The sequence below is a fragment of the Ambystoma mexicanum genome, chromosome 13 (genome assembly GCF_040938575.1).
Source record: "Ambystoma mexicanum isolate Mex_15411 chromosome 13, UKY_AmexF1_1, whole genome shotgun sequence".
In the NCBI taxonomy this organism is placed as follows: domain Eukaryota; kingdom Metazoa; phylum Chordata; class Amphibia; order Caudata; family Ambystomatidae; genus Ambystoma; species Ambystoma mexicanum.
In genome coordinates, this window is record NC_090938.1 from 270,404,275 (window position 1) to 270,430,312 (window position 26,038).

The 26,038-nt window shown below is 46.1% G+C and overlaps 1 gene segment (V, D, J or C); it reads left to right on the forward strand.

The window, feature by feature from the left end:
* Positions 1-26,038, forward strand: LOC138520324 (T cell receptor alpha variable 26-2-like). The segment is given in 2 exon segments: positions 1-70; positions 25,698-26,038. Coding segments are annotated over 2 exon segments (411 nt in total).

Below are 26,038 nucleotides of genomic sequence, written 5' to 3' on the forward strand. Positions count from 1 at the left end.
ATGCCCACGGTGTGCTGGAAGGTGCAAGTTGCCAAGAAATGTAGGATTGACACAAGCTTCAGCGGCTTGGGTAAGGCTGATCTTATGTTGATACTGCTCTCTGTCATTCTGAGTCAGGATGAACAGCTCAGCATTGATCTCCATTTTCAGCCGGTACCGGGTTATTAGCTGTTTATCAGTCAAGGTCCAGGGTGAGGGCCTGACATGGGTTATATGTGCTTGCCTTGCATGGCATCCTTTCCTCTCTGCCCCCTGTACCCTGTGCTGCTTGTTAGGCAGAAACCTGTGCAGTTCCCTTAGGGGCCACTGCAAAAGATTTAAGACTACAGGTGTTTGCAGTAAACCCACTTGGTAGCAGTCTGTACCACCCAGATTTACCTGGTAGCTGTGGCTGAGCAGTCAGACTTCCCTCAAGAAGAGTTAGGCAGTATGCAAAGTATACTCAATAGGCACTCAGATACAATAATACAAGCAAACACTGACCAGAGCTTTGGTATCAAAGTATATAATTATTTATTTAAAAACACACAGTTGAAACACTCCAGCACTCTTATTGTAAAATATTCTAAACACAGTTACTATTATGATATATACACCCCTTTTTCCCTATTAGAAAATCACAGTAAAACACCACTTATTTTCATACAGAGGTGAGCGCTTAACTAGATTGCACTCTAATAAGTTTGTGAAAAAGGGGGGGGGAAAGACAGAATATGAAAAGGTACACCACTCTCCGATTCCAGAACACTGTTAGCAAGGCAGAGAGCAAAAAGTCACTGGTGAGCCAAAGTCCAAAGGCTGGGCCCACACTTATAGAGAGCAGAGCACAAATGCGCCCAAGATCACACAGTTACACTAGGCTTAGAAAGTCTTGCAGAGGGTTCAGAAAAGCATTTAGAGAGGCTTAGAAAAGTTTAGCCAAGGTGTCCCAGGCTAACCCAGGTTCGAAAGCCGGGGGCTAAATCTACCCCGTACAGTCGGTAGCAAGGGAAGCCAGGCGGGACACGGTACCTTAAGTGGGAAGGATCCTCCAGCGGTGGCAGTTGTTCCTAGTAGTGGGTGCAAGTTGCATCGTCGTCCAGGGGAAGAGAAGATCTCGACTTGGAGGAAAGATGAAGGCCGTTGCACTACCAGGGCAGAAACCAGCCGCAGAGTTTTCCGGTTATAGGTGGTACCTTTGTCTCACGGTCGTGGTAAAACGTGGTATCCCGGTTGCCGGGGTGCTTGGCACGGGCAAGGCGGCCAGGAGGTACGTCAGGAAAGCGAAAAAGACGGTGAAACTGGTTATCCCCACCAGTCAAAGGAAGAAGACTCTCCGGCGGGAGATCTCCTCTGTCGTTGGGAAAAGTGGTGAGGCAGTCCAGCAGGGCTCCACCGGTGGTGGTGTCGTGGCAGGTCGGCTCAGCTTCTCCCTCGTCTGATTCTTAGGTCCTGTGGCGACTTCTGAAGTTCCAGTCCCCAAAGCCCTGCTTTTATGCGGCAACCCCCCATTCACTCAGCCTAGCTGTCACTCAAACATGCTAAGTGGTGAGCCGGCCGGCTCACCACTTGGGCCAATCAGGACGGAGTGCGACTTGAGTTGCCTAGGCAACTCAGCCCAGGGTGCCTAAATTCCCCTCCACCCCTCCTAAGTACCCCAGACATAGTGGCACCACTTTGGAGGGCTTCTGTGGAGAAGCCCGCCAAAAAGTGGAACAAAGGGCTCGACTTGGGTTGGAGTCACAGAAGAGAACACAAACGCCATTTTAGAATCAAGTTTTGGCAAAAAATACCAACCGGAGAATTAATATTAATTAAATAAACCGGCGGTATGTTCGAGGCTACCGTAAATAATTAAATAAAGATAGTAGCCTAAAACAATGTGAAATCCCATGGGAAAATATTCGCGGTTGAATATAAAAAGTAGTATTGTAAGAGGATTCAATTCAACACTACAGCTAAGTCAATGCCTAGTCTGGGATACTGAATGGAAACCCTTATTGATATATCTTTATGTCCAGTTCATGCGTTCTGGATGACTACCCCTATATAACACCCCTCTCTTGGAATCCTCCTGACCCCACTGAGCCAAGAAGTAGTTCTGTTTTGCAAGTTTAAAAGGTTTATTTGATAATTTAAACAATAGATATATATATCACACTTTATAATAAATTAATAATTGGATATCACACTTAATCTGATATGATAAAGATTAACAACGGAGAATCTGGCACACTTGTGAATAGGAACAGAAGAATAAGGTGGTAGAGAATACTTTATATAAGTTCAGATGGATGTAATGTTGAATGAAAATGCAATACAGAAAATACTCAATATGATTTCAACAAAACAATGTAATCACTTTTCTCTGGCAATCCCCTCCCCCCTTTATGCAATGCAAGGAAATGGAAGGCAAGCACACAGTTCTCAGAAATGCAATCAAATGTAATTCAGTTCACCCCAGCAAGCTTAGACTACAGATCGGAGTTTTAAACACAGGCCCAAAATGCTTTTACATGTGCTGGCAATGAAGTGAAAAATATGCTAAAATGCTTTTAATTCCCTCTAGAGGTTCAGGGTGAGTGGTATCTAGTTAATATTAGTCCAGGCTCACTCTAGCAATGATACAGGGATGGTTCTTAAGAGGCAAACGAATTTTTAGCAAGGAAACGGCTGTTTTCACACGTGGAGAAATTTGCAAATCGCGGCAAAATTCGCGCGTGCGTTTTTCGCGATTACAGAGGAACTACAAGGACTAGCACTATCGTTTTGGGGTCCTAGGACAGCATAGGATCTCAGCTTCCAGATGAAAGTTACTGCAAGTCTCTAGGAAAAACGGTCACGGAGATATGAGCGATATGGTAAAGGTTGTTTTTCAGATTTGAAATTTTAAAGTTCAAAAAGACAAGTGACAGCTAGCAACTAGAAAATGACAGGTGACAGTTAGGAGGCAGTTCTACTTAGATTAAAATAGATTGAATTATATTATTTTAACTAAGAGATTGGTTCTACACAGTTCTGCTATGTACTCACAATATATTTAGAAATAGAATGGGCCTCGCCACGGATCTGGTCAGGTTTTAGACTGGACTCTGGTCTGGTCTCGGCACTTCACAGTGATCTGGGTCAGCTCTGCTCTGCTGGTCTGGTCTGGGTCACTCTCTGGTTCTGGATATTGATAGATTTGAAGTCTGGATCTCTGGATGTGGATAGATTGAAGTCTCTATGTTGGCTCTCTGAAGGTTGATGGAGGTAAAGTATGGATTTTCCCGGCAGAGCGTCCCGCAGCAAATGGATTTGAAGGTCTCTATCTGTCCTGACTGTCTGCTTTTATGTGTTTTGAAAATGGGTGTGTGTGCAGCATCACTAGGCTCTACCCCTCTCCACTTGTCATTGGCCAAGCTTTCATTTCTCCCCTGATTGGGGAAGCTAAATTGTGTCAGAGTGATGTCATTTTACAACCTGCAGAAAGTCCACTCCTCCTGTCAACTTGCACACAAATCTAGATTTGAACCAAATACATATTTGCAGAGGTACATATTGTTTTAAAATCATATGCCTCCATCACATGTCACATGGGGTATACTCTGTCCAAATCTGCTCTTCCTGGGAGCTTGCATTCAGAAATGGCGACATTTGCACTTTTTAACTGGTTTCGCAATATCGGACATTACCCCAAATTTATACACATGTGCGCAAGGAGTATGGACATTAATTGATGAAGTGTCCGATTTTTAACATGCATACATTTTAAGTAATACCCTCTTAACTGCTAAAACCCCCTGAACATACCACCGGGTCCTAACACGTCTTCAAATGTGCACCGAAAAATCACAAGAATTATGGCATCATTTAAATAATTATGACAAGTCCGTACTATGAGTTATTCATCTTTTTCTAAAACCATATTCTGGCTACAGGGGTGTGTCTTTTCAGGTCACATGGTACAGAAACCAGTCTTTCCAGTTTCTGCCAAGCTCAGAGACCCTGCCCCTCCCAGCTTCTGCCAAGAGGAAGCTGTTTTACGACACCTGCAATAAACCATCTGCCTGGGCCCTGGAAGGCCCATTGTTCAAGAGGAAGCCATTTACGACTACCCTAATAAACCCTCTGCCTGGGTCCAGGACAGGCCTTTGTTCAATTTCCTGCAGAGCCCAGGTAATTCAATCAGAGAAGTGTCATATCCCTTTTGGTGGGAGCAGCAAAATGCAGGTCGGCCTGGGAACACAGCTGTTGTGCAAGTCTCAACTCCTGTCGGGGGTAGCTGGTGGGCAGAATTCAGTTCCTTAAGCCAAGTTTCAGATAAAATGTCACTTTTTGTTCCCCAGTTTAAGTCAAGACAATTTTTACATATGCAGCTAGAATGCTGATTCTAAGTTCAAAACTATGACATTTAAACAATTGCAACCTATGTGACACTCAAAAGTAGGTCACTCATTTAATTTAAACATTTCGATTTTGGTGGTTTTAATCCAGTTTCAGTTAGGCTGCTGACATGCATAGCTCAGCCAGTTTTGTGATGAACATTGTTTTAGGCTCATCCTCTTTCCAGATTTTGTATGCCCACAAGACTTTATTCTGCCAGATGTCCGCTGGTGTTCAGTGAGATTTTTGGATGTGTTGCAAATAGGCATTTTGAGCTGGCATTCAGAGAAACAAAAGGTGATTTTAAAGTGCGGTTTTTCCTTTGGCACACATTTCACTCTTGGCACCCCGGCCCATCCTGCTCGCACTGGTGGGTGGCAAGTTAGGCAACCATTTTAGTGTGCACAATTGCGCGGTTTTCATAGATTCTGGCGCACATGTGGGCTTTTTCGGCCATCTTGGATTTCCTAAGCCCACAGCACCAAATATTGTAGCCTAATAGTCCAAACGTGGGTCAGGACACCCAACAAATCCCCCCATGTGACTGCCCTTTGAATTTGAGTCGATGGGGAGTCGGGTGCACAAGGGTTTTGACCCACACACTGGTCTGTCCGCATAATCTTCTTCCAATTCTGCAAATGGCACAGTTCAGCATCTTTTCCTCCATCAGGTCGGATCGATCGGTTCTCCTCGCCGGTCCTGATGGGAATATTGGGCGGTACCCTGGGCCCCTCGCGTTTCTGCTCCCAGTCTCCGGATCGTCCTTCTTGGTCATTCTCCATGGTTTCATCTCTCCTAGGATGATAAAGCAAAAGCGGCAATACCTACTCATAGACGTTTTTCCACCACTGTTGAGATAGTGGGGCAGCATATGCATTTCATCATAATGAAACATTACATTCTTATTTTGAAAAAAAAACAGTATAACTAAGAGACAGTTTCATGCAAATCACAATATTTTAGAGACTAGATGTGGTATGTTTTATGGTTGGAACTGAATTAGTCTGAGACAATACCCGCTAGGATTCCAGAGGATTCCTCCAGTTGTTGCAGAGTGTGCCTGGGATGGCAACACTTCAACTGGTTAATGTGGACCCACTTGTCTTCCCCCTCTGCCAAACCGCCTTTGGGGATGCGGATCTTGTAGGCCACAGGGGAGATTTTGTCTATAACCTCAAAGGGTCCCTTCCATGTAGGCAAAAATTTTCGCTGTTTGGCCTGGTTCCTTTGGAAATTGTATAGATAGACCCGGTCCCCCACCTGATATTCCTTCCTGGAAGTCTTCAGGTCATAGTGGGTCTTCATGCTATCAGCTGATCTTTTTAGATTCCGCTGAGCATAAGCAAAAGCATGTTGAAGGTGTTTCCTTAAATTCTCTACATACTCATGAGTTGTGGAGGCATTTATTAGTGTCTGCTCTTGGGTCCTGTAGAGCAAATGCTGCGGAAGCACCATCTTGCGCCCAGTCATCAACTCGAATGGTGACATTTTGGTTGCAGATGAAGGGGTAGATCTGATGGCCATTAGGACCAGAGGTAATCGGATATCCCAACTTGGCCCAGAATCTGCCACAAACTTCTTTAATATGCTCACAATGGTTCGGTTATATCTCTCTACTGCCCCAGAAGAAGCTGGCCGGTAAGCAATATGCAACTTCCTTTTGACCCCCAGTATCTCCCACATCTTTGTCATTACTTCACTGGTGAAGTGGCTACCCCTGTCTGACTCAATCCTTTGAGGTAGACCGAAACGGGAAAAGATGTGGTTAATCATCAGGGCAGCTGCGGTTTCTGCCTTGCAATTTGGGGCTGGGAGACATTCCACCCACTTGGTAAACAAGCATGTCACAGTCAACATGTACTTATTCCCACTAGCAGAGCGAATCACGGGGCCTACAAAGTCGATTTGTAAATCTGACCATGGCAGTGTCATCCCCCTCTTTTGGAGAGGCGCACGGTGCGTGAGGGATGATGGCTGAAATTGTGCACACACAAGACACCCCTTCAAGTATTGGTCGAGGTCCTGCCCCATGTGTGGCCAGTATGCAACCTCTCTTAAGATTTCCAATGTTGTGTGAAACCCCCTATGACCGGCGGTGGCCGCATCATGGGCGTGACTTAACATCAGGCTTCGGAATGAGGTAGGAACCACCCACTGATCGTGGCCAGCTTTGGATTTCCTTACCAACAAACCGTCTTGGATTCGGAACATTTTTGGACATTTCATCAACACTCGTAGGTCCTCTTTCCCAGTGTAATCGGTATCCGTCAGGGGAAAGTTCTCAGGGTCCTCAAGGTGCTGGTAAAATTTACCAATTATTGGATCCCCCTTCTGAGCGGTAATCAAATCAGCATCAGGGGTCTCCTTACTCCATTGTGCAATTGAAAGATCATTGTGAGCATTTGTCTGGGACCTAGTGATAGCAGTGACCTGGATTTCCCCCAACAGGGACTCAATCTCAATTAGATCCCCTTGGATGGCCCCGGTTTTGGCTAGCTGATCAGCTAAGTCATTTCCAGTTTTGTCTGGTCCCTCTACTTTGGAATGACCCTTGATCTTCTTCCAATAGATGGTCATCTCATTCGAGGTGACCAGATCATCAATGTTTTGGATCAACTTCCCATGTTTCAAGGGTTTGTTGTTAGCACATAACATGCCTCTGGTTTTCCAATTAACCAGGTGCTCCACGAACCCGTTCCGTACATAATCCGAATCTGTGATTATGACCAGTTCGTGGAGTTGATGCTGGACAGCAGTGAGGATGGCCTGATGCACAGCCATCAATTCTGCCACCTGACTACTTCGGGGACCAATTTTGTATCCAGCGGAGGGTTCTGGGAACTCCTTCACCCATGCATTCCCTACGCCGGCCACCAGTTCTTTCTCCCCGTTGTTGTCAACATGGTAAGAGCATCCATCCACATAGACAGTGGGCATTCCCTCACACTTGTCTTCTTCAAAGACTTTGTGTGGGGAATTAAGGTATGCCTCCGTGTTGTCCTTGATTTTTAGACTTTCGTCCTCGAGACAGTTTTCTCTGGCACAATCATGCAAGTCAGCCAGACCTTGCGCGAGGGGACTCTTCTTGTTTTGGCCATATCTGACCTCCACAGGAAAGCCTTGCATTGACAGAATCCAGGAAGTAATTCGGGAATTACTCACATTTCCGGCCCGGATTCTGTCACTTTGGAGATATTGCAGAGGCTGGTGTGGAGTCTCCACTATGATATGTTCCCCCTGGATAAACGGGCGGTAATTCTTCAATGCCCACACCGTTGCCAGGAGTGCCTTCTCACAATCGTTGAATTTTTCCTCCACAGAGGATAAAGTTTTGCTCGCATAGGAGATTACTTTATTGACCTTGTCATGCTTTTGGTATAATACTGCTGTCAAGCACGTATTAGAGAACCCCGTCTCCAGGAAGAACTCCTTGTTTCTGACAGGGTAAGCTAGGCAGGGCGCTTGTGAGAGGCTTCTTTTGAGTTGTCTTACTGCCTCGGCTTGTTCTGGACCCCATTCCCACTTGACCCCCCCTTCAGGAGATGAATCAGGGGTCTGGTGATCTCTGCGTAGCCCTCAATGAACTTTCTGCTGTAATTCGTCAGTCCAAGGAGGCTCCTTAGTTCCCGCAGAGTTGTGGGGTCCTTCAATTTTTGGAGGGCTTCCACTTTCTTTTCCTGGGGACAGAGACCCTGAGGAGTAATCTCATGCCCCAAGAAATTAACACGGGTTCGACACCACTGTGCTTTCTGAAAGGAAAGTTTTGCTCCGGCGGCCCTCAACTGCGTCAGAACATAGCGGATCTCCGCTATGTGTTCTTCCACAGATGAACTTTTGATGAGGACATCATCTACATAAGCCAGGTTACACCTCGCACCCAGGTCGGGCATGGCCTTATGTAGGAAAATGTTGAATTCATTGCCGGAGTTGAGGTATCCGAAGGGAGTCCGGGTCCATGTATACTGCTGGCCCCCAAAGGTAAAAGCCAGCTTGTATTGGTCCTCCCTACTGACCGGCACGGTCCAGTATCCATTGGTCAGGTCTATTGCAGTGAATACCTGTGACCCCTGAATCTGGGCCAGCCCTTGGTCAATGTAGGGCAGAGGCCATCGGGAAGTATGGACCCGTTTGTTGAGCTCCCTAAGGTCAGCGCAGAGTCTCCACTGGCCGTTTGGCTTTAATATTCCCAGCACCGGATTATTGAAGGTGCTGTGGATGGGACGGATTATTCCCCTGGACTCAAGGTTCTTAATTATTTCAGTAAGGGACTCCATTGATGCGAGAGGCAAGCGATATTGCTTCACAAACACTGGAGTCATGCCAGGGTCCGTGGGGATTGTTGTTGTGTGGATGTCAGTGCGACCACAGTCATATGAGTCTATCGCAAAGAGATCTTGGAAATCCAAGAAAACTTGTTTCAACTTTTGCTTTTGTTCCAGAGTCACACAGGCATCAGCTAGGTTGACTCTCTCTTCCACCATCTGCCTGAAGCCTGGAAAGACTTCTGGTTTGGCTATTTCAGCGGCCTCCTCCAGCTGGGTGGAGAAGTCCCTGGTCAGAGTGCTGATTTGGACTGGAGGCTTCAGGTGGGAAAGGCAGCCCTCATGGACCTGGAAAATCACCTCATCCCTCCTGAAGTCACAAGTCACATCTTCCTTACCATAAGGGCAAGAAGTGTACACCAGGAAGTTCCCCCCATGCCGGGTAAAAATCCTGTCTGGTGTCGTATTGTCATCACTGTCACTGTCAAAGCAGTCCTTGGGGATTGGCCCTAACAGTTCATTACCTAAATCTATGGAGTAATACTCTTTAAGTCGCTGTTATCCACCTCTATTGGAATGGTGTCATGTTCTATGTTGACTAATGGAGTTGGGTTTACCCCTAACCCTTGCAGTTGGAGAGAAGCATTTAGATGTATGTAAGCATCAGGGTTTTGCAGATATTGTCCTCTTTTAACTTTCACTTCCAGGGAGAATTGTCGGGTCCTTTCTGGGATGGTGACTTCCTCTTTGATCTGAATTTCAACTGCATAAGGTAGCAATTGAGCTGACCTAAATGCTTTTTCTGGATCATCAAAGCCCATGGGATTATCCGCTAATCGGGACCAAGCTTTGAAGTTTATTAGGTCCAAACTAATGGCAAAGCGATTGAGAATGTCACTGCCTAAGTAAAAGGCGGCAGGGACGTCTCGCACGACCCAACAATTGTGGACTATGCTCTTGTTGCCAATGGAGATTTTGAGCATACACCTGCTTGGCAGGAGATGTTTGGAATTAGGCGCTTCCAGGTCCATTTCCCATTTGTCTATCATTTTGAAGGTGGGAATGGCTGGATCTTTTGGGAGTTGGCGAAACATGGCTTCGCTGATGAAGCTCTTACCGTTGTTAACACACACTCGGGCGAGAACAGAGTCCTTCCCATCATTTAACTGAACAGGGATGAACAACTGCTCTCCAATTTGCTGAATATCAGCCAGGCTCTGAGCTGATTTCACATCTTCCTGGACTATAGGAGTGGTAATATCTGATTGTGGATTTGTAAAGAATTTCAGAGTGTTTCCTTCCAGCGTGGAGTACCACTTTAAACTGGAAGGAAGGTTGATTTTCAGAAATAGAGAGGACCCCCCATCACCAGTCTGTTGTCCTACTGCTATTACTGTCACGTCTGGAATTTGGTTATTCTGGAAGTGAAATTCTACTTGGTCAGATTTTTGTTCAACCATGTGGCATGTGCCGTTTAAACTAACATGGTTGACACTCTGTTTTAATTTTATTGGTCGGCTAGTCTGGGTCCAGAGGACCTTGTTTACGCAATCTATTAAGGGTGACAACCTCCTCAGGAGGTCATTCCCCAGTAAACAAGGGGTGCCCTCTGGAGTCACTACTATGACCGGGTGTTTCACCTTGTGTCGCCCGATCTTAATGTCCAAGTCTGCAGTCCCCTCAACGGGAATTTCCTTCCCGTCAAAGTTCTGCAGTTGTCCAGGAAGAGAGGTGAGAGGAATTTGGTAATTCTCTCCCCTTCCTACATTCAGTTTGTCAAAGGCCCTTCTGGACAGAAGGGTAGCTTGAGATCCAGGGTCCACCAGTGCCAAAATTGTACCCTGCCCCTGTACTTGTACCGGGGCATAGTATCTTCCCTCCTTCTCCTCAACGGGGCACAGATAATGCACATTTTTGGACAACTGGTGGGCTAACTTTCTGGTTTTGGACATCGCTAGCGAAGAGATTTGGGCAGAATTCTGTGGAGATCCTTGGGAATCTGAAAGAAAAAGTTGGCAACTGGAGATCAGAGCCATTGTGGGTTCCCCTGGCTCCGGTTCCGGGCCGCCCCCCCCCCTTTTTGGAGGCAGTCCCCAGGATGGGTTTGAACCAGGGGATTTTCTTGATGTTGGTTCTGGGATGAGATGGTGGGCGGCGGTAGCTCAGTCTCCACATCTCCCCAGTCTGGATTTGCATCCCTAGGGACCCATTTTTCTTTGGGAGGAGTTCCCCCCTCTCTGAAGGAGAAGATCCTTTTCCCAGGATCCTCTGAGGATCCCTCTCCCTCAAATTGGAAGATATGTACCTCCTCCTCAAACTGAGTCTGTTTGGGTCTTTTGTTTCTCCTACCCCCCCTCTGCTCCTTAGGAGGCAGACTTTCAGGGGCAAGAGATTTTGTTTCCGGTTCCTGGGTTTCCAGGGGCTGTTTACAAGTGAGGAAGGAAGCTTCCTCCAAGGCTTTACACCCCCCTTCCCCTTGTGCCTCCTCCCTGGGAACCGGTGAGTTATCAGGGTGCTGCCCCCGTCATTGTTCTGGAGCACCAGGTCCAGAGTTGGGTGCGTTCTGCGCCGGCATGCCGATCTGAGGGTTCTGCTGAGCCCTCAGTATGTGACCCAGATCCCGCGCCATGTTTTGAACCTGGCGCTCTAACTGGGAAACCCGCTCAGGCTGATATGGGGCCCTGTTTTCTCCCGGGAAGGGTAGCTATCCCTTCTTTGGTAGTACCCCTGGTTGGGAAGATTTGGATACCCCTCCACCCTTGGCCTCCCCTCTCCCGGATTCGATTGTCTGGGCTCAGGGAATTGGGGAAAGAAGGGTGGAGGATTTTGGGGTTGAAAGTTGGGTGGATACCTGGGGAAAAAGTTCTGCCCAGGATTTGGAGAATTTCTGCCCTCCGGTGGGAAGTTAGGAGGGAGGTTCCCTGGGTTAGGTGCTTGGCTGGACCCCCCCCCTTGGGCTGGAGGAGTCCACACATAACCCAGGATGGGTCGATTTCCCTTGTAACGGGGACTTACATAATCAGGAGAGCGAGGGACCCCATTTGTGGGGCTGCCTCCCTGGCTCCCTGTCTGTGACTGGCCCGAGGACCTTCTGGGCCTAGCATTATTAGGTGCAGGTAGGTTTTTAGGCCCCCCTATCTCCAAATCCAAAACGGGGGTGACCATTACCTCTGCCACCTTGGCAGCAGCAGGGGTGCTGTTGGTTTTGGGAATTTTCTGGGTATTGCTTTTATTTTCTATGGGCTTCTGCACCTCATAGATCCGGGTAGCCTGTTCAATGACCCAGTCTAAAGATCTTTTCTCATGAAAATCTCTCACGAGCTGGGTCATTATATATTTGGGCAAGGCATGGAAAAATGTATTGACGAATTCTCTGCTGTCTGTGCGCACCCTTCTGGTGGTCTGCGCAAAGGCACGTTTCAGTTCTTGCACAAACTCTTGTGGGGCCTGATCCTCCCCACACTGCAAATTGTAGGCTGCCTTGCGAGCCTCTTGGGGATTTCTGTGAACAGAAAAATGTTTTAATATGGCCGCCCTATAGGTGGACCACCTGGAATGATTTTGGTCCTCCAGCCCTGCAAAGAAACTGGAGTACCCTGGGGAGAATGTCCACTTTACATATTGGATACAGCTTTGGCTGTCCTTCAAATGAAAAGTCTCCATCATTTGCTCATAGAGCTCCAAGTGTTCCCAAACAGAGTAGTTGGCGTTCTTATGATAAGGCGTGATGACACTCCTTATTGCCTTAATCTGTTTCAATGGGTCCTTAATCAAGGCCCTTTTTGCCTTATTGGCCTTTTTGGTTCGGGTAACCCTTGTCCATTCGTCCTCTGACTCAGAGGCACTGCTCCCAGAGGTTCCTGTCTGATCTTCCAGGTTTTCCCGGATTCTGCGAGCCTGGGAATGGCTGGCAGAATGTGGGGACCTGGTCTCCTGTGTCCTGTACCGCTCAGAGGAGTCTTCAGATCCCTCCTTGCTGCCAGGATTTGATGGGTACCCCCCCACTGACCTAACTGTGCAGAGGTTTTCAGGATGCCCTTAATGGGCCTACTCACCTGGGGTTCCCCATCAAATTGCACTGTGCTTGGGTGCCCATACCCGGATGCCCGCCCCTCCATACCTGGGTGGTACTGGCCTATGAGCCCCATGCTTCTGGCTGGATAGTAATCTGCCATCCCTGTGGCCATGTGCTCATGTGCACCAGGGGACATGGGGGTGGCAGAGTCCAGGGACTGAGAGAAATAAAGGCCTCTGGTACTAGGGCTCCTGGGGTTATGCTCAGGAGTTTCTCTTTCCCAGCGAACCTCATTTCTATCCGCCCCTGCTCCCTGTTGCAATGCAAGAGCCTGCGCCTTCAGTTCCTCAGTTAAGGCCTTACTAGCCTCTATCAGTCTCTCCTGCATCGCTACCTGTTGTTGGAGTCTTTCATTGTGCTGGCAGAGAGCCTCATTCTCTCTCTGTGCCTCCTGATTGGTCCTGGAGCACTGGGCCAGTCTTTGCTGCAGGAGGGTTACCTCCTGAGCTGTGTCCCTATTGGCCTGCTCCTTTCTTGCCAGAGCATCCTCCACCCTCCTGGTGTGTTCTAACACGTTCTGGCGTTCTTTTTGGAGGTCACCCAGCCCCTGGAGGGCCAAGTGATTTTCTTCTGTTTTTCTTTTTAAATGGCAGTCTTCCTGGCCTAAGGCGTCTCTTTCCTGGCTAAGAGCCTGCATTTGTGCCGCCAGGTCGTCCCTCTGCCTTTGAAAGGCACCAGCTTTCTGGCGTTCTTCATCAAACTCTGCCTGGGTATCCAGGTCTTTCAAAATCAGCTTGTTGCTCTCTGCCTTCACTCTATCTAGATGACTTTGCAGGGTGGCTACCTGCTCCGTGCATGCCCTGTTAAAGTCTAATTGTTGCTCCAGCTTTTTCTGGCTCTGCAGTAGGGAGTCCAAACCTTCTTGGTACTCCCTCTGCAAGGCCAGAAATCTGGTATCCTGGTCAGCCTTTTCCTGTTGCAGGATGTCCATATCCTTCTTTATTTTAATGATGTGCTGTCTACTCTCATTTTCTGACTCCTGGCTTCAGTGCAGCCTCTGCTCAGAAGAGACCAGGTCAGATTGGACCTTCTCTAACGCCATCTGTCGCTTATTCGCCAGATCTTGGCTTTCAGTACATTTATCCTGCATGTCTCCCATATATAGGTACAGGTACGCCGCTATCCTAACCATCTTGTCTTGTTCATCCTTAGCTTTAGGAGACATGTATAGTTCACTCAGGGCCACATGTAAGGGACCCTGATCTCTGCATATATCTGACCCTGTTTCCGTGATCTGGGGTGCGATTGCTTGCAACCAGACCGTCTGGTCCTGATGAGTCCACTCACCACTCACAAATAACTTATTTAAGAAGTGCTCTCTGGCTATTTTCATTTCTACTAAGGTCGTCATTCTAGAATTTGAGTTCCTTCTTGACTTACAGAAGTTTGTATTTTATTTTTGCAAAACAGACCTTTTCCTAAGAGCGTTCCTTTGAGGAGTGCTTTACAGCGTAACACAGCGTGGTGATCCGACCGGATATGTGTATCTGGTCAGCTGGCACACTGTATTAATCTGCACAAATGGTAGATCTAACCCAAACATCCCGGACGAGCCCCCAATTTATAAGAGGATTCAATTCAACACTACAGCTAAGTCAATGCCTAGTCTGGGATACTGAATGGAAACCCTTATTGATATATCTTTATGTCCAGTTCATGCGTTCTGGATGACTACCCCTATATAACACCCCTCTCTTGGAATCCTCCTGACCCCACTGAGCCAAGAAGTAGTTCTGTTTTGCAAGTTTAAAAGGTTTATTTGATAATTTAAACAATAGATATATATATCACACTTTATAATAAATTAATAATTGGATATCACACTTAATCTGATATGATAAAGATTAACAACGGAGAATCTGGCACTAGCATACTTGTGAATAGGAACAGAAGAATAAGGTGGTAGAGAATACTTTATATAAGTTCAGATGGATGTAATGTTGAATGAAAATGCAATACAGAAAATACTCAATATGATTTCAACAAAACAATGTAATCACTTTTCTCTGGCAATCCCCTCCCCCCTTTATGCAATGCAAGGAAATGGAAGGAAAGCACACAGTTCTCAGAAATGCAATCAAATGTAATTCAGTTCACCCCAGCAAGCTTAGACTACAGATCGGAGTTTTAAACACAGGCCCAAAATGCTTTTACATGTGCTGGCAATGAAGTGAAAAATATGCTAAAATGCTTTTAATTCCCTCTAGAGGTTCAGGGTGAGTGGTATCTAGTTAATATTAGTCCAGGCTCACTCTAGCAATGATACAGGGATGGTTCTTAAGAGGCAAACGAATTTTTAGCAAGGAAACTGCTGTTTTCACACGTGGAGAAATTTGCAAATCGTGGCAAAATTCGCGCGTGCGTTTTTCGCGATTACAGAGGAACTACAAGGACTAGCACGATCGTTTTGGGGTCCTAGGACAGCCTAGGATCTCTGCTTCCAGATGAAAGTTACTGCAAGTCTCTAGGACAAACGGTCACGGAGATATGAGCGATATGGTAAAGGTCGTTTTTCAGATTTGAAATTTTAAAGTTCAAAAAGACAAGTGACAGCTAGCAACTAGAAAATGACAGGTGACAGTTAGGAGGCAGTTCTACTTAGATTAAAATAGATTGAATTATATTATTTTAACTAAGAGATTGGTTCTACACAGTTCTGCTATGTACTCACAATATATTTAGAAATAGAATGGGCCTCGCCACGGATCTGGTCAGGTTTTAGACTGGACTCTGGTCTGGTCTCGGCACTTCACAGTGATCTGGGTCAGCTCTGCTCTGCTGGTCTGGGTCACTCTCTGGTTCTGGATATTGATAGATTTGAAGTCTGGATCTCTGGATGTGGATAGATTGAAGTCTCTATGTTGGCTCTCTGAAGGTTGATGGAGGTAAAGTATGGATTTTCCCGGCAGAGCGTCCCGCAGCAAATGGATTTGAAGGTCTCTATCTGTCCTGACTGTCTGCTTTTATGTGTTTTGAAAATGGGTGTGTGTGCAGCATCACTAGGCTCTACCCCTCTCCACTTGTCATTGGCCAAGCTTTCATTTCTCCCCTGATTGGGGAAGCTAAGTTGTGTCAGAGTGATGTCATTTTACAGCCTGCAGAAAGTCCACTCCTCCTGTCAACTTGCACACAAATCTAGATTTGAACCAAATACATATTTGCAGAGGTACATATTGTTTTAAAATCATATGCCCCCATCACATGTCACATGGGGTATACTCTGTCCAAATCTGCTCTTCCTGGGAGCTTGCATTCAGAAATGGTGACATTTGCACTTTTTAACTGGTTTCGCAATATCGGACATTACCCCAAATGTATACACATGTGCGCAAGGAGTATGGACATTAATTGATGAAGTGTCAGATTTTTAACATGCATACATTTTAAGTAATACCCTCTTAACTGCTAAAACCCCCCTGAACATACCACCGGGTCCTAACACGTCTTCAAATGTGCACCGAAAAATCACAAGAATTATAGCATCATTTAAATAATTATGACAAGTCCGTACTATGAGTTATTCATCTTTTTCTAAAAACCATATTCTGGCTACAGGGGTGTGTCTTTTCAGGTCACATGGTACAAAAACCAGTCTTTCCAGTTTCTGCCAAGCTCAGAGACCCTGCCCCTCCCAGCTTCTGCCAAGAGGAAGCTGTTTTACGACACCTGCAATAAACCATCTGCCTGGGCCCTGGAAGGCCCATTGTTCAAGAGGAAGCCATTTACGACTACCCTAATAAACCCTCTGCCTGGGTCCAGGACAGGCCTTTGTTCAATTTCCTGCAGAGCCCAGGTAATTCAATCAGAGAAGTGTCATATCCCTTTTGGTGGGAGCAGCAAAATGCAGGTCGGCCTGGGAACACAGCTTTTGTGCAAGTCTCAACTCCTGTCGGGGGTAGCTGGTGGGCAGAATTCAGTTCCTTAAGCCAGGTTTCAGATAAAATGTCACTTTTTGTTCCCCAGTTTAAGTCAAGACAATTTTTACATATGCAGCTAGAATGCTGATTCTAAGTTCAAAACTATGACATTTAAACAATTGCAACCTATGTGACACTCAAAAGTAGGTCACTCATTTAATTTAAACATTTCGATTTTGGTGGTTTTAATCCAGTTTCAGTTAGGCTGCTGACATGCATAGCTCAGCCAGTTTTGTGATGAACATTGTTTTAGGCTCATCCTCTTTCCAGATTTTGTATGCCCACAAGACTTTATTCTGCCAGATGTCCGCTGGTGTTCAGTGAGATTTTTGGATGTGTTGCAAATAGGCATTTTGAGCTGGCATTCAGAGAAACAAAAGGTGATTTTAAAGTGCGGTTTTTCCTTTGGCACACATTTCACTCATGGCACCCCGGCCCATCCTGCTCGCACTGGTGGGTGGCAAGTTAGGCAACCATTTTAGTGTGCACAACTGTGCGGTTTTCATAGATTCTGGCGCACATGTGGGCTTTTTCGGCCATCTTGGATTTCCTAAGCCCACAGCACCAAATGTTGTAGCCTAATAGTCCAAACGTGGGTCAGGACACCCAACAGTATCCACTGCCACCAGCCAAAACTCGATCAGGGGGGACGGAGACGTGCCCCCTCGACTAACAGACCCTGGGGCAATCGAATTGCCCCAGCCAGTACGTCCACAATATGATGGTTGGTACTGGTTCTGCTCAGAATTTAAGACTAGTAAAGTCAATGTTGACTTTACATGCCCTGGGAGACAGTAGTCAGTCCCAGGGTATGGAGTCTATACTGGGGGGTCACTATGACACCCCTGTGTTACTGCACTGAGGGTGCTGTGTAACAAATATCACAAAAACACATGAAACCCTATGGAGTAAAAGACTCCATAGCCCATTAAACACTTCTAGATCCAAAGAAACACACTCAAATCATGTCCAAGAGTGAGGGTAAAAGAGTCTCACTCTTGGCAGGAGAAAAAAATAAACCCCAAAAATCCAGCAAAGCTGCTGGGGGACTCACTAGGTTAGGAAATTCAGCCTAAACAGAGAATTCTCCCTAACACTCGCCCCCCCCTAGACTAAGGGACAGGAGGATTTAATCCACTCCTGGATGAACCTCATACCTCTAGTCGATGACATACATCCTAGAGAGTCCATCAGCATTTTGATGGTGACACCTTGACCTATGTTCTATGGCCCAATCAAAGGTTTTCCTTTGTAAGCTATATGACCTACAAACCCTTTGAGGAACATCAGTCTTTTTAAAGTTATAGGGGATCTGGTTGACCAGTCCCTCAGAAGTTGGTACAACTTCTGAACCTGTGTTAGGCTTTTTCATAAAGGATTCCCTTAGATCTAGAGGGGCCTCCAAGGTTCCTCACCACCTCTCTTGGGGGAGCAGGTTGGGTTTTAGGCCTCTTGGTTGGAGGGGTTGGGGTTAGGCAATGTACCTGCTTCCCCTTCCTCTTAGATTTAACCTTACCTACTTTAGGAGTTTCCCCCCTAATACTAGGTTTTGAGTTGGGGTCTTCAGTAGAAGGTCCAACAGTCTGAAGGTTTTTGGCCTTAGACTTTTACTTTCCTGGTTTTCCACCAGCATTGAGAATTACCAGTTCTCTTAGGCCTAGGTAAGGGCCCAGTAGGTCTATCCACCTCTTCCTCTGAAGCAGGGGGAGTCACAGACTCTGAAACTGGGGGAACAATGATGAAGCTTGGTTGGGGCTCCCATTTCCCTAATGTACTAGCCTGAAATGTGCCTTGGTTAGAGGTCAACTTACTAACACCAGGGCTTGTAGTGGGGGTCTCAGTAGAGGTTCCCACAGGCTTAGAGTGGTCCCTTATGGTGGCCTCTCTAGCCAATTTGGTTAGGTTCTGGTTCTCCATACTGGGAGGCCTGGGGGTATGTGACACTACTTCTAGAGTTCTCAGGTCATTCCCCAACAGGACCTTCCCAGGCACCTGAGTCTGAACACTGACAGGGATCCTTACTGTCATGTTGTTACACTGAATAAGGGCTGGTAGAATAGGAACCATTTGGACAGGGCCTCCAGACATCTTAGTGGGACCTTTGCGTGCTTTTGCCACATCCTCAGGGTGAAAGAAGCTTTCATCCACTACTGTTCTGCTGGCCCCAGTGTCTCTCCTGGCAGGAGTATCCTGACCATTGACAAGATCACTGTCCACATAATACACCTTAGAGCTAACAGGTAGGGAGTTATACACCACCCTATTCTGGGGACTAACCAGACCCTTAGGCTCTAAGTTTACAGTTGCTTGAAGACCCAACGGTTCTTCAGCAAAGAGTTCAAAGTGGGCACTAGCCCTCTGTACTTCATCCTCAGGAGTGAAGGCTAAGGAGACTGTGCTGATCCCTGCAGGTTAACCCTTGCATCTGGGATCCCCTTTGATATGGTCAGTAGCCTTACAGATATAGCATTGTCCAAATGCTCTCTAAAAGGGTGGCTTGTTCTGACCTCATTCTGGTTGTTGACCAGAAGGTACACTAGCCTGATTCGGTTTACCCTGGGGCTTACCCTGGTTATTTTGTTGTTTGTGGCCCTCTTTGGGATGGGAGGTATTAGAATTCTCTGGATTCATTTTAGGTGGCTGCTTTCCCTCATCCTTTTTCTGAGTGACCCCTGAATCCTTGTGAGTGGCCCTGTTGGCAACCCACAAGTCAGCAGCCTTAGCTAGTCTCCTGGAATCTAAATCATTTGAATCAGCCAAGTGCTGTCTGAGCTCAAGAGAGCAGGCATCATAAATTGACTCCAACATAAAAAGATTCTTCATACCTTCATAAGTGTTCACTTTGTAACCCTTAATTCATCTCTCTAAGTTTTTCAAACACTCACTCAGCCAGGTAGCCCAAGGGGTACCATCATTCTTTTTGAGGGTCCTAAACCTCCTAAGATACTGGGAAGGGGTCTTCCCAAATCTAGCTATCAGAGCTAGTTTCACACATTCATACTCTTTCCTATCCTCCTCCCCCAACTCCATTACCACATCAGTTGCAACAGGGGGAAGCCTAGAGAACAACCAGGTGAGTAAGTCATTTCCTGTGATGTTCTGGAGCCCATGATTATATTCAAACAGAGACAACCAGTCCAACACATCCAACTTAAGCTCATACATACCAACCAATTCTTTAGGCATCCGGGGTCTTTTAGGACTGGAACTTCTGGAGGAGCCAGAGAGAGAAGCATTTTCGACAGATAATTTCTTCATTTCTAGCTCATGCTTGAGCTCCATTTCCCTTAGCCTTAGTTCTTGATTCATTTCCTGATGTCTCTGTTCAGCCAGAGTATTCAGTCTTTTGAACTCTAGTTCAAGTTTCATTTTCTCTAATTCGAGATATTGAGGACTAAGTGTGGGACTTGGCAAAGGCCCAGTAGGTACAGCAAGTAGAGCAGACAGGGGCCTAGGGGGGACAGTCACAGCAGCCTCACCCTCCTCTTCTGACTCTTCCTCAAGATTATCAACATTTTGATCAATATCAATTTCTATACTGTTATCTACATTTTCTGGCATGTTAGGTTCCTCAGACCCATCATCCAGACTTTGGTTAGCTAACAACCTTTCTATTAACTCCATTTTCTTGCCTTTAGTCAGGAGGTTCTTATGCTTACACAATACTCTTAAACAATCAGCAGTTTTTGTAGCAAGGGACTCTTGACTATAAGTTTCCATAGTTGACATGTTAGAAAGATTACTTTTTCAGTGCTAAGCTTTGTGGTTAGTTGTACTAAGGTATCCTCAAGCACTCTAAAGTGTATTCTCAATACAAATCCCACCGCTGCCACCAGTGTTAGGCAGAAACCTGTGCAGTTCCCTTAGGGACCACTGCAAAAGATTTAAGACTACAGGTGTTGGCAGTAAACCCACTTGGTAGCAGTCTGTACCACCCAGATTTACCTGGTAGCTGTGGCTGAACAGTCAGACTTCCCTCAAGAAGAGTTAGGCAGTATGCAAAGTATACTCAATAGGCACTCAGATACAATAATACAAGCAAACACTGACCAGAGCTTTGGTATCAAAGTATATAATTATTTATTTAAAAACACACAGTTGAAACACTCCAGCACTCTTATTGTAAAATATTCTAAACACAGTTACTATTATGATATATACACCCCTTTTTCCCTATTAGAAAATCAATTATTTTCATACAGAGGTGAGCGCTTAACTAGATTGCACTCTAATAAGTTTGTGAAAAAGGGGGGGGGGAGACAGAATATGAAAAGGTACACCACTCTACGATTCCAGAACACTGTTAGCAAGGCAGAGAGCAAAAAGTCACTGGTGAGCCAAAGTCCAAAGGCTGGGCCCACTCTTAGAGAGAGCAGAGCACAAATGCGCCCAAGATCACACAGTTACACTAGGCTTAGAAAGTCTTGCAGAGAGTTCAGAAAAGCATTTAGAGAGGCTTAGAAAAGTTTAGCCAAGGTGTCCCAGGCTAACCCAGGTTCGAAAGCCGGGGGCTAAATCTACCCCGTACATTCGGTAGCAAGGGAAGCCAGGCGGGACACGGTACCTTAAGTGGGAAGGATCCTCCAGCGGTGGCAGTTGTTCCTGGTAGTGGGTGCAAGTTGCGTCATCGTCCAGGGGAAGAGAAGATCTCGACTTGGAGGAAAGATGAAGGTCGTTGCACTACCAGGGCAGAAACCAGCCGCAGAGTTTTCCGGTTAAAGGTGGTACCTTTGTCTCGCGGTTGTGGTAAAACGTGGTATCCCGGTTGCCGGGGTGCTTGGCACAGACAAGGCGGCCACGAGGTACGTCGGGAAAGCGAAAAGACGGTGAAACTGGTTATCCCCACCAGTCAAAGGAAGAAGACTCTCCGGCGGGAGATCTCCTCTGTCGTTGGGAAAAGTGGTGAGGCAGTCCAGCAGGGCTCCACCGGTGGTGGTGTCGTGGCAGGTCGGCTCAGCTTCTCCCTCGTCGGATTCTTAGGTCCTGTGGCGACTTCTGAAGTTCCAGTCCCCAAAGCCCTGCTTTTATGCAGCAAACCCCCATTCACTCAGCCTAGCTGTCACTCAAACATGCTAAGTGGTGAGCCGGCCGGCTCACCACTTGGGCCAATCAGGACGGAGTGCGACTTGAGTTGCCTAGGCAACTCAGCCCAGGGTGCCTAAATTCCCCTCCACCCCTCCTAAGTACCCCAGACATAGTGGCACCACTTTGGAGGGCTTCTGTGGAGAAGCCCGCCAAAAAGTGGAACAAAGGGCTCAACTTGGGTTGGAGTCACAGAAGAGAACACAAACGCCATTTTAGAATCAAGTTTTGGCAAAAAATACCAACCGGAGAATTAATATTAATTAAATAAACCGGCGGTATGTTCGAGGCTACCGTAAATAATTAAATAAAGATAGTAGCCTAAAACAATGGGAAATCCCATGGGAAAATATTAGCGGTTGAATATAAAAAGTAGTATCCACTGCCACCAGCCAAAACTCGATCAGGGGGGACGGAGACGTGCCCCCTCGACTAACAGACCCTGGGGCAATCGAATTGCCCCAGCCAGTACGTCCACAATATGATGGTTGGTACTGGTTCTGCTCAGAATTTAAGACTAGTAAAGTCAATGGTGACTTTACATGCCCTGGGAGACAGTAGTCAGTCCCAGGGTATGGAGTCTATACTGGGGGGTCACTATGACGCCCCTGTGTTACTGCACTGAGGGTGCTGTGTAACACATATCACAAAAACACATGAAACCCTATGGAGTAAAAGACCCCATAGCCCATTAAACACTTCTAGATCCAAAGAAACACACTCAAATCATGTCCAAGAGTGACGGTAAAAGAGTCTCACTCTTGGCAGGAGAAAAAAATTAACCCCAAAAATCCAGCAAAGCTGCTGGGGGACTCACTAGGTTAGGAAAATCAGCCTAATCAGAGAATTCTCATTAACACTGCTCTTCCAACCTCTGCAGCTCAATGCGGAGCAGGAACAGCTGCATGTCCAAATATGCAACAGCTAGTGGCAACATGGTGGTGGAAAGTGTGTTTGAGGCAGGTGTGGGCCTTATGTCCGCTTCCTGAGTGGATTGGGTGCACCTGTGGCCTAATTATTTTCAGCTGTATGCATTGAGCTCCTCCTACCAGGTGGAGGTAACTGCACTGTGTTTTTGGTGGAATTACCACCCATTTTTGGTGGTATCTCAACTTGTAATACAGCAGAAATACCATTTTGTATCTTGACTATGATTCCACAGGGGATCATGTCATCACATGTTTGAGTTATTTCCTCTGGCGCTAATTCTGCTGGCGGAATTAGAAACGACTTCTGATTCAGCGGTATGCTAAAAGTGGCGCCATTTACCATATGCCACCAGACTCATAATGAGTCTGCATGGTCTTTTGCCATAGGCCCTCTAAATCAAGAACTACAACTCTATGGGTATGAAGGTTTTAAAAATAGTTTGTCCAAAAGCCGGAAAACGAGCTTCTGACACTGTGTTATGTTGTCATACTTATTGACGATATTTCTTTTTTATTTCTTTTTTACATTACCTAATGAATTTTAAGGTCTTTGTTAAGTGATTAAAGAGCTCTTTTTTTATATATATTTGGCTGGTAATTGATATTTATGGCACCTGAGTACAATCATATAACCTTGTGTGTTGTCCAACACATGCTGATTAATACTAAGCTACTCTGGGCCATGTCTGTGAAAGGTGAGCCAAGGATGCTGTGGGATCCTGGGATCCCATTTCCGACACAGTAGAAAACCACCGAGCAGTGAGATGAGCCAGCAGTACTACCTATACATGTCAGTCAAACTATCTTCCACTTGGCCTTGAGAAACAGCCTGACACTTTGTAGCTCCTGCATCAGTATTACCTGTTCTCCCCCAGGGGCCTGTGTCCTTCCTTCCAACGAGAGGCGTAGGCCTCTGGTAGGGCCTGAGGGGCAAGGCCCATCCAAAATCTGTAAATGCCCACTCAGCAGCGCTGTGTGGGCATTTACAGATCTTTTTGTCAGTGCAGTGGGCCCAACTACATTAGCATCAGGCCCCATTTGCTAGACAATCCTGGCTCCGCCTCAGCTTCCACCATGTATCATTCCTATTCTGTGCTCCACACACTCTGGTCTCTCGTGAACTCTCCACTTTCACACAGGATTTAATAACTTGGGCCTCATTACGGAAATTCTGTATTGATGCAAATGGAATATTGCATGATAGTTGGACTAGGTAACATTGCGCTAGTTTAAAAAACATATTCTTTCAATGCATTTTAACACCAGGATAATGTTTTCCCGAGTTCTAATATAGAACGTCATTAGTGCTAGGACAGGCAATTGCCCTGGTCAAAAAATGCATTGAAAGAATATTTATTTGGATTAGAGCAGTTTTTGCGCTAGTGCAAATAGCATACACAATTGCACAAATATCCAATGCAAAGCTTCTACGAAGAGGCCCTGGTCTTTTCTGCATATGCTCCGCCTTCAAAGAATATACATTGCACTAGTTCACGTGCAGAAAGCAGTATGACAGAAAGTGATCCTAGTGCACAAAACAGTTTCTTTTACCTGTAAAATAAATAAACGGGTTGTGTGTCTGCTGCTGCGATCTGTGCAATATCTGCAGGTCGCAGGTTTGAATCCCTTTAAGGCCAACTAAGCCCCTCATCCTTCTGAGGTCAATACATGAGTAAAAACTTAGGTTGGTTGATAATTATATGTAATTGTATTGCCGGTAAGATAGCTCAGCGGGTTGAACTCTTGATGCAGTGATCTGAGCGTGATCTGCAGGTCTGAACCCCGGCAACGCCAACTCAGTCTTTCATCTTTCCGAGGTCGATAAATGAGTACCAATTTCGGTTGGGTGATATTGTAAGTAAATACTTGCTCTGATAAAGGCGCTATATAACACATCATTATCATTAAATATGTTCTATGTGCAGCGCTGGCCCTTTGGCAAAAGCGCTATATAAATAACAACTCATTGCCATTAACGGTTTTTGCATCCAGGCAATAGACTAGGGAAAAATTGCCCCTTGCCCCGTGTCAAAAATGCATTGCACAAATTTATTTTTTGCACCGGAACCATCCATGCCATATTGTTAATTGTACTTACACAGCTGCAATGTTTTTACAATACCACCCCTGTGACAGTGTTACAGAAACTTTGCACAAGAGCAGGTGGCACTGTGACAAAAATTGCCGTAGCGCAAACCTCATACTTATGCAAGGAATAGCACTAGGGCACATATTTCCTACATGCAAAAATGCATTTTAAGATAGTTTATGGCACTAGGGAAATGTGTGTCCTAGTGCTTTTTGCTCTTGCACCAGTTCCTGTAAGCAGCGCTAGGTCTTCCATGCACAGTCAAATTATTTCGTTTTATTACCCGTTACTTCCGAATTCCACCCAGTCCCCCAGTGCACGGGGCAACTTTTGATCACCACTAAGAGATGACACACTCACAGCAGCGCTGTGAGCACATCTAAGTGACCTTGCAATAATTTAAAGAAGGTGTGATGCCTTGTAACTGTGGGAGTACAAAAGGCATTTATTTCAAAGCACACTATTACGGCAAGATCAAGTACACAACCGCCCACCCGCCAAGATATGTTGTCTCGAAGTCGAGGCCCACAGCATATGAAAGAGAGTCTGCATCCTGTTGAGCTCAAGTGAGCCCGAAGGAGACATGATGGATCATTTCTGTGTCTACCACAAACCACCGCTAGTGTGGGGGCGGGGGCAGAACATGCAGTGCTACAAAACGTTATGCAAGCACCACAAAACCTCATTCCCCAGCCTGCAAAATGTCTGTGCTCGCCCTCATCATTTCAACGCTGCCAGGTACTATGAAAATGTACATAGCTATGCTAATTCAGAGTGGGCTAGCCACTTAGATAGCTTAGCGAGTGATCTTATTTCAAAGATCAGTGTTTAACTTGAAATCGCATGTTAGAATCCTGGCATGTATAACTCTGGCCTTTATTCATCTACTATATCTACACACATGTCTAGCTATGTTTAGGCTTCCGGAGGCGCACGCAAAACAGGGTATTGGCATACGGTTTGATTTGAATTAACTTCACATATTCTCTGTTTTCACAGGTGTTCTGGGGCAGTACAAAGTCTTGCAGGCTGAAAATATGTTTGTTGCTGAAGGGGGTCCTGTTCAGTTAAACTGCAGCTACGAGGGGTCGGAGTACAGCCTGCAGTGGTATAAGCAGGGCTATGGCAGACCACCAGAACATATCCTGACACGGAGCACGAGTGGCATCAGTCAGGAGAGGGAAATCACAATGGTGTTGCAAACAGAGAACAAACACACATCCCTGCACCTGAGCCGCACGAATATGCATGACTCAGGACTATATTACTGCGCAATGGAGCACAGTGCTGCACTACAGTTTCAGCAGTGCACAATATCCTATGCTAGCAGCAATGAATAA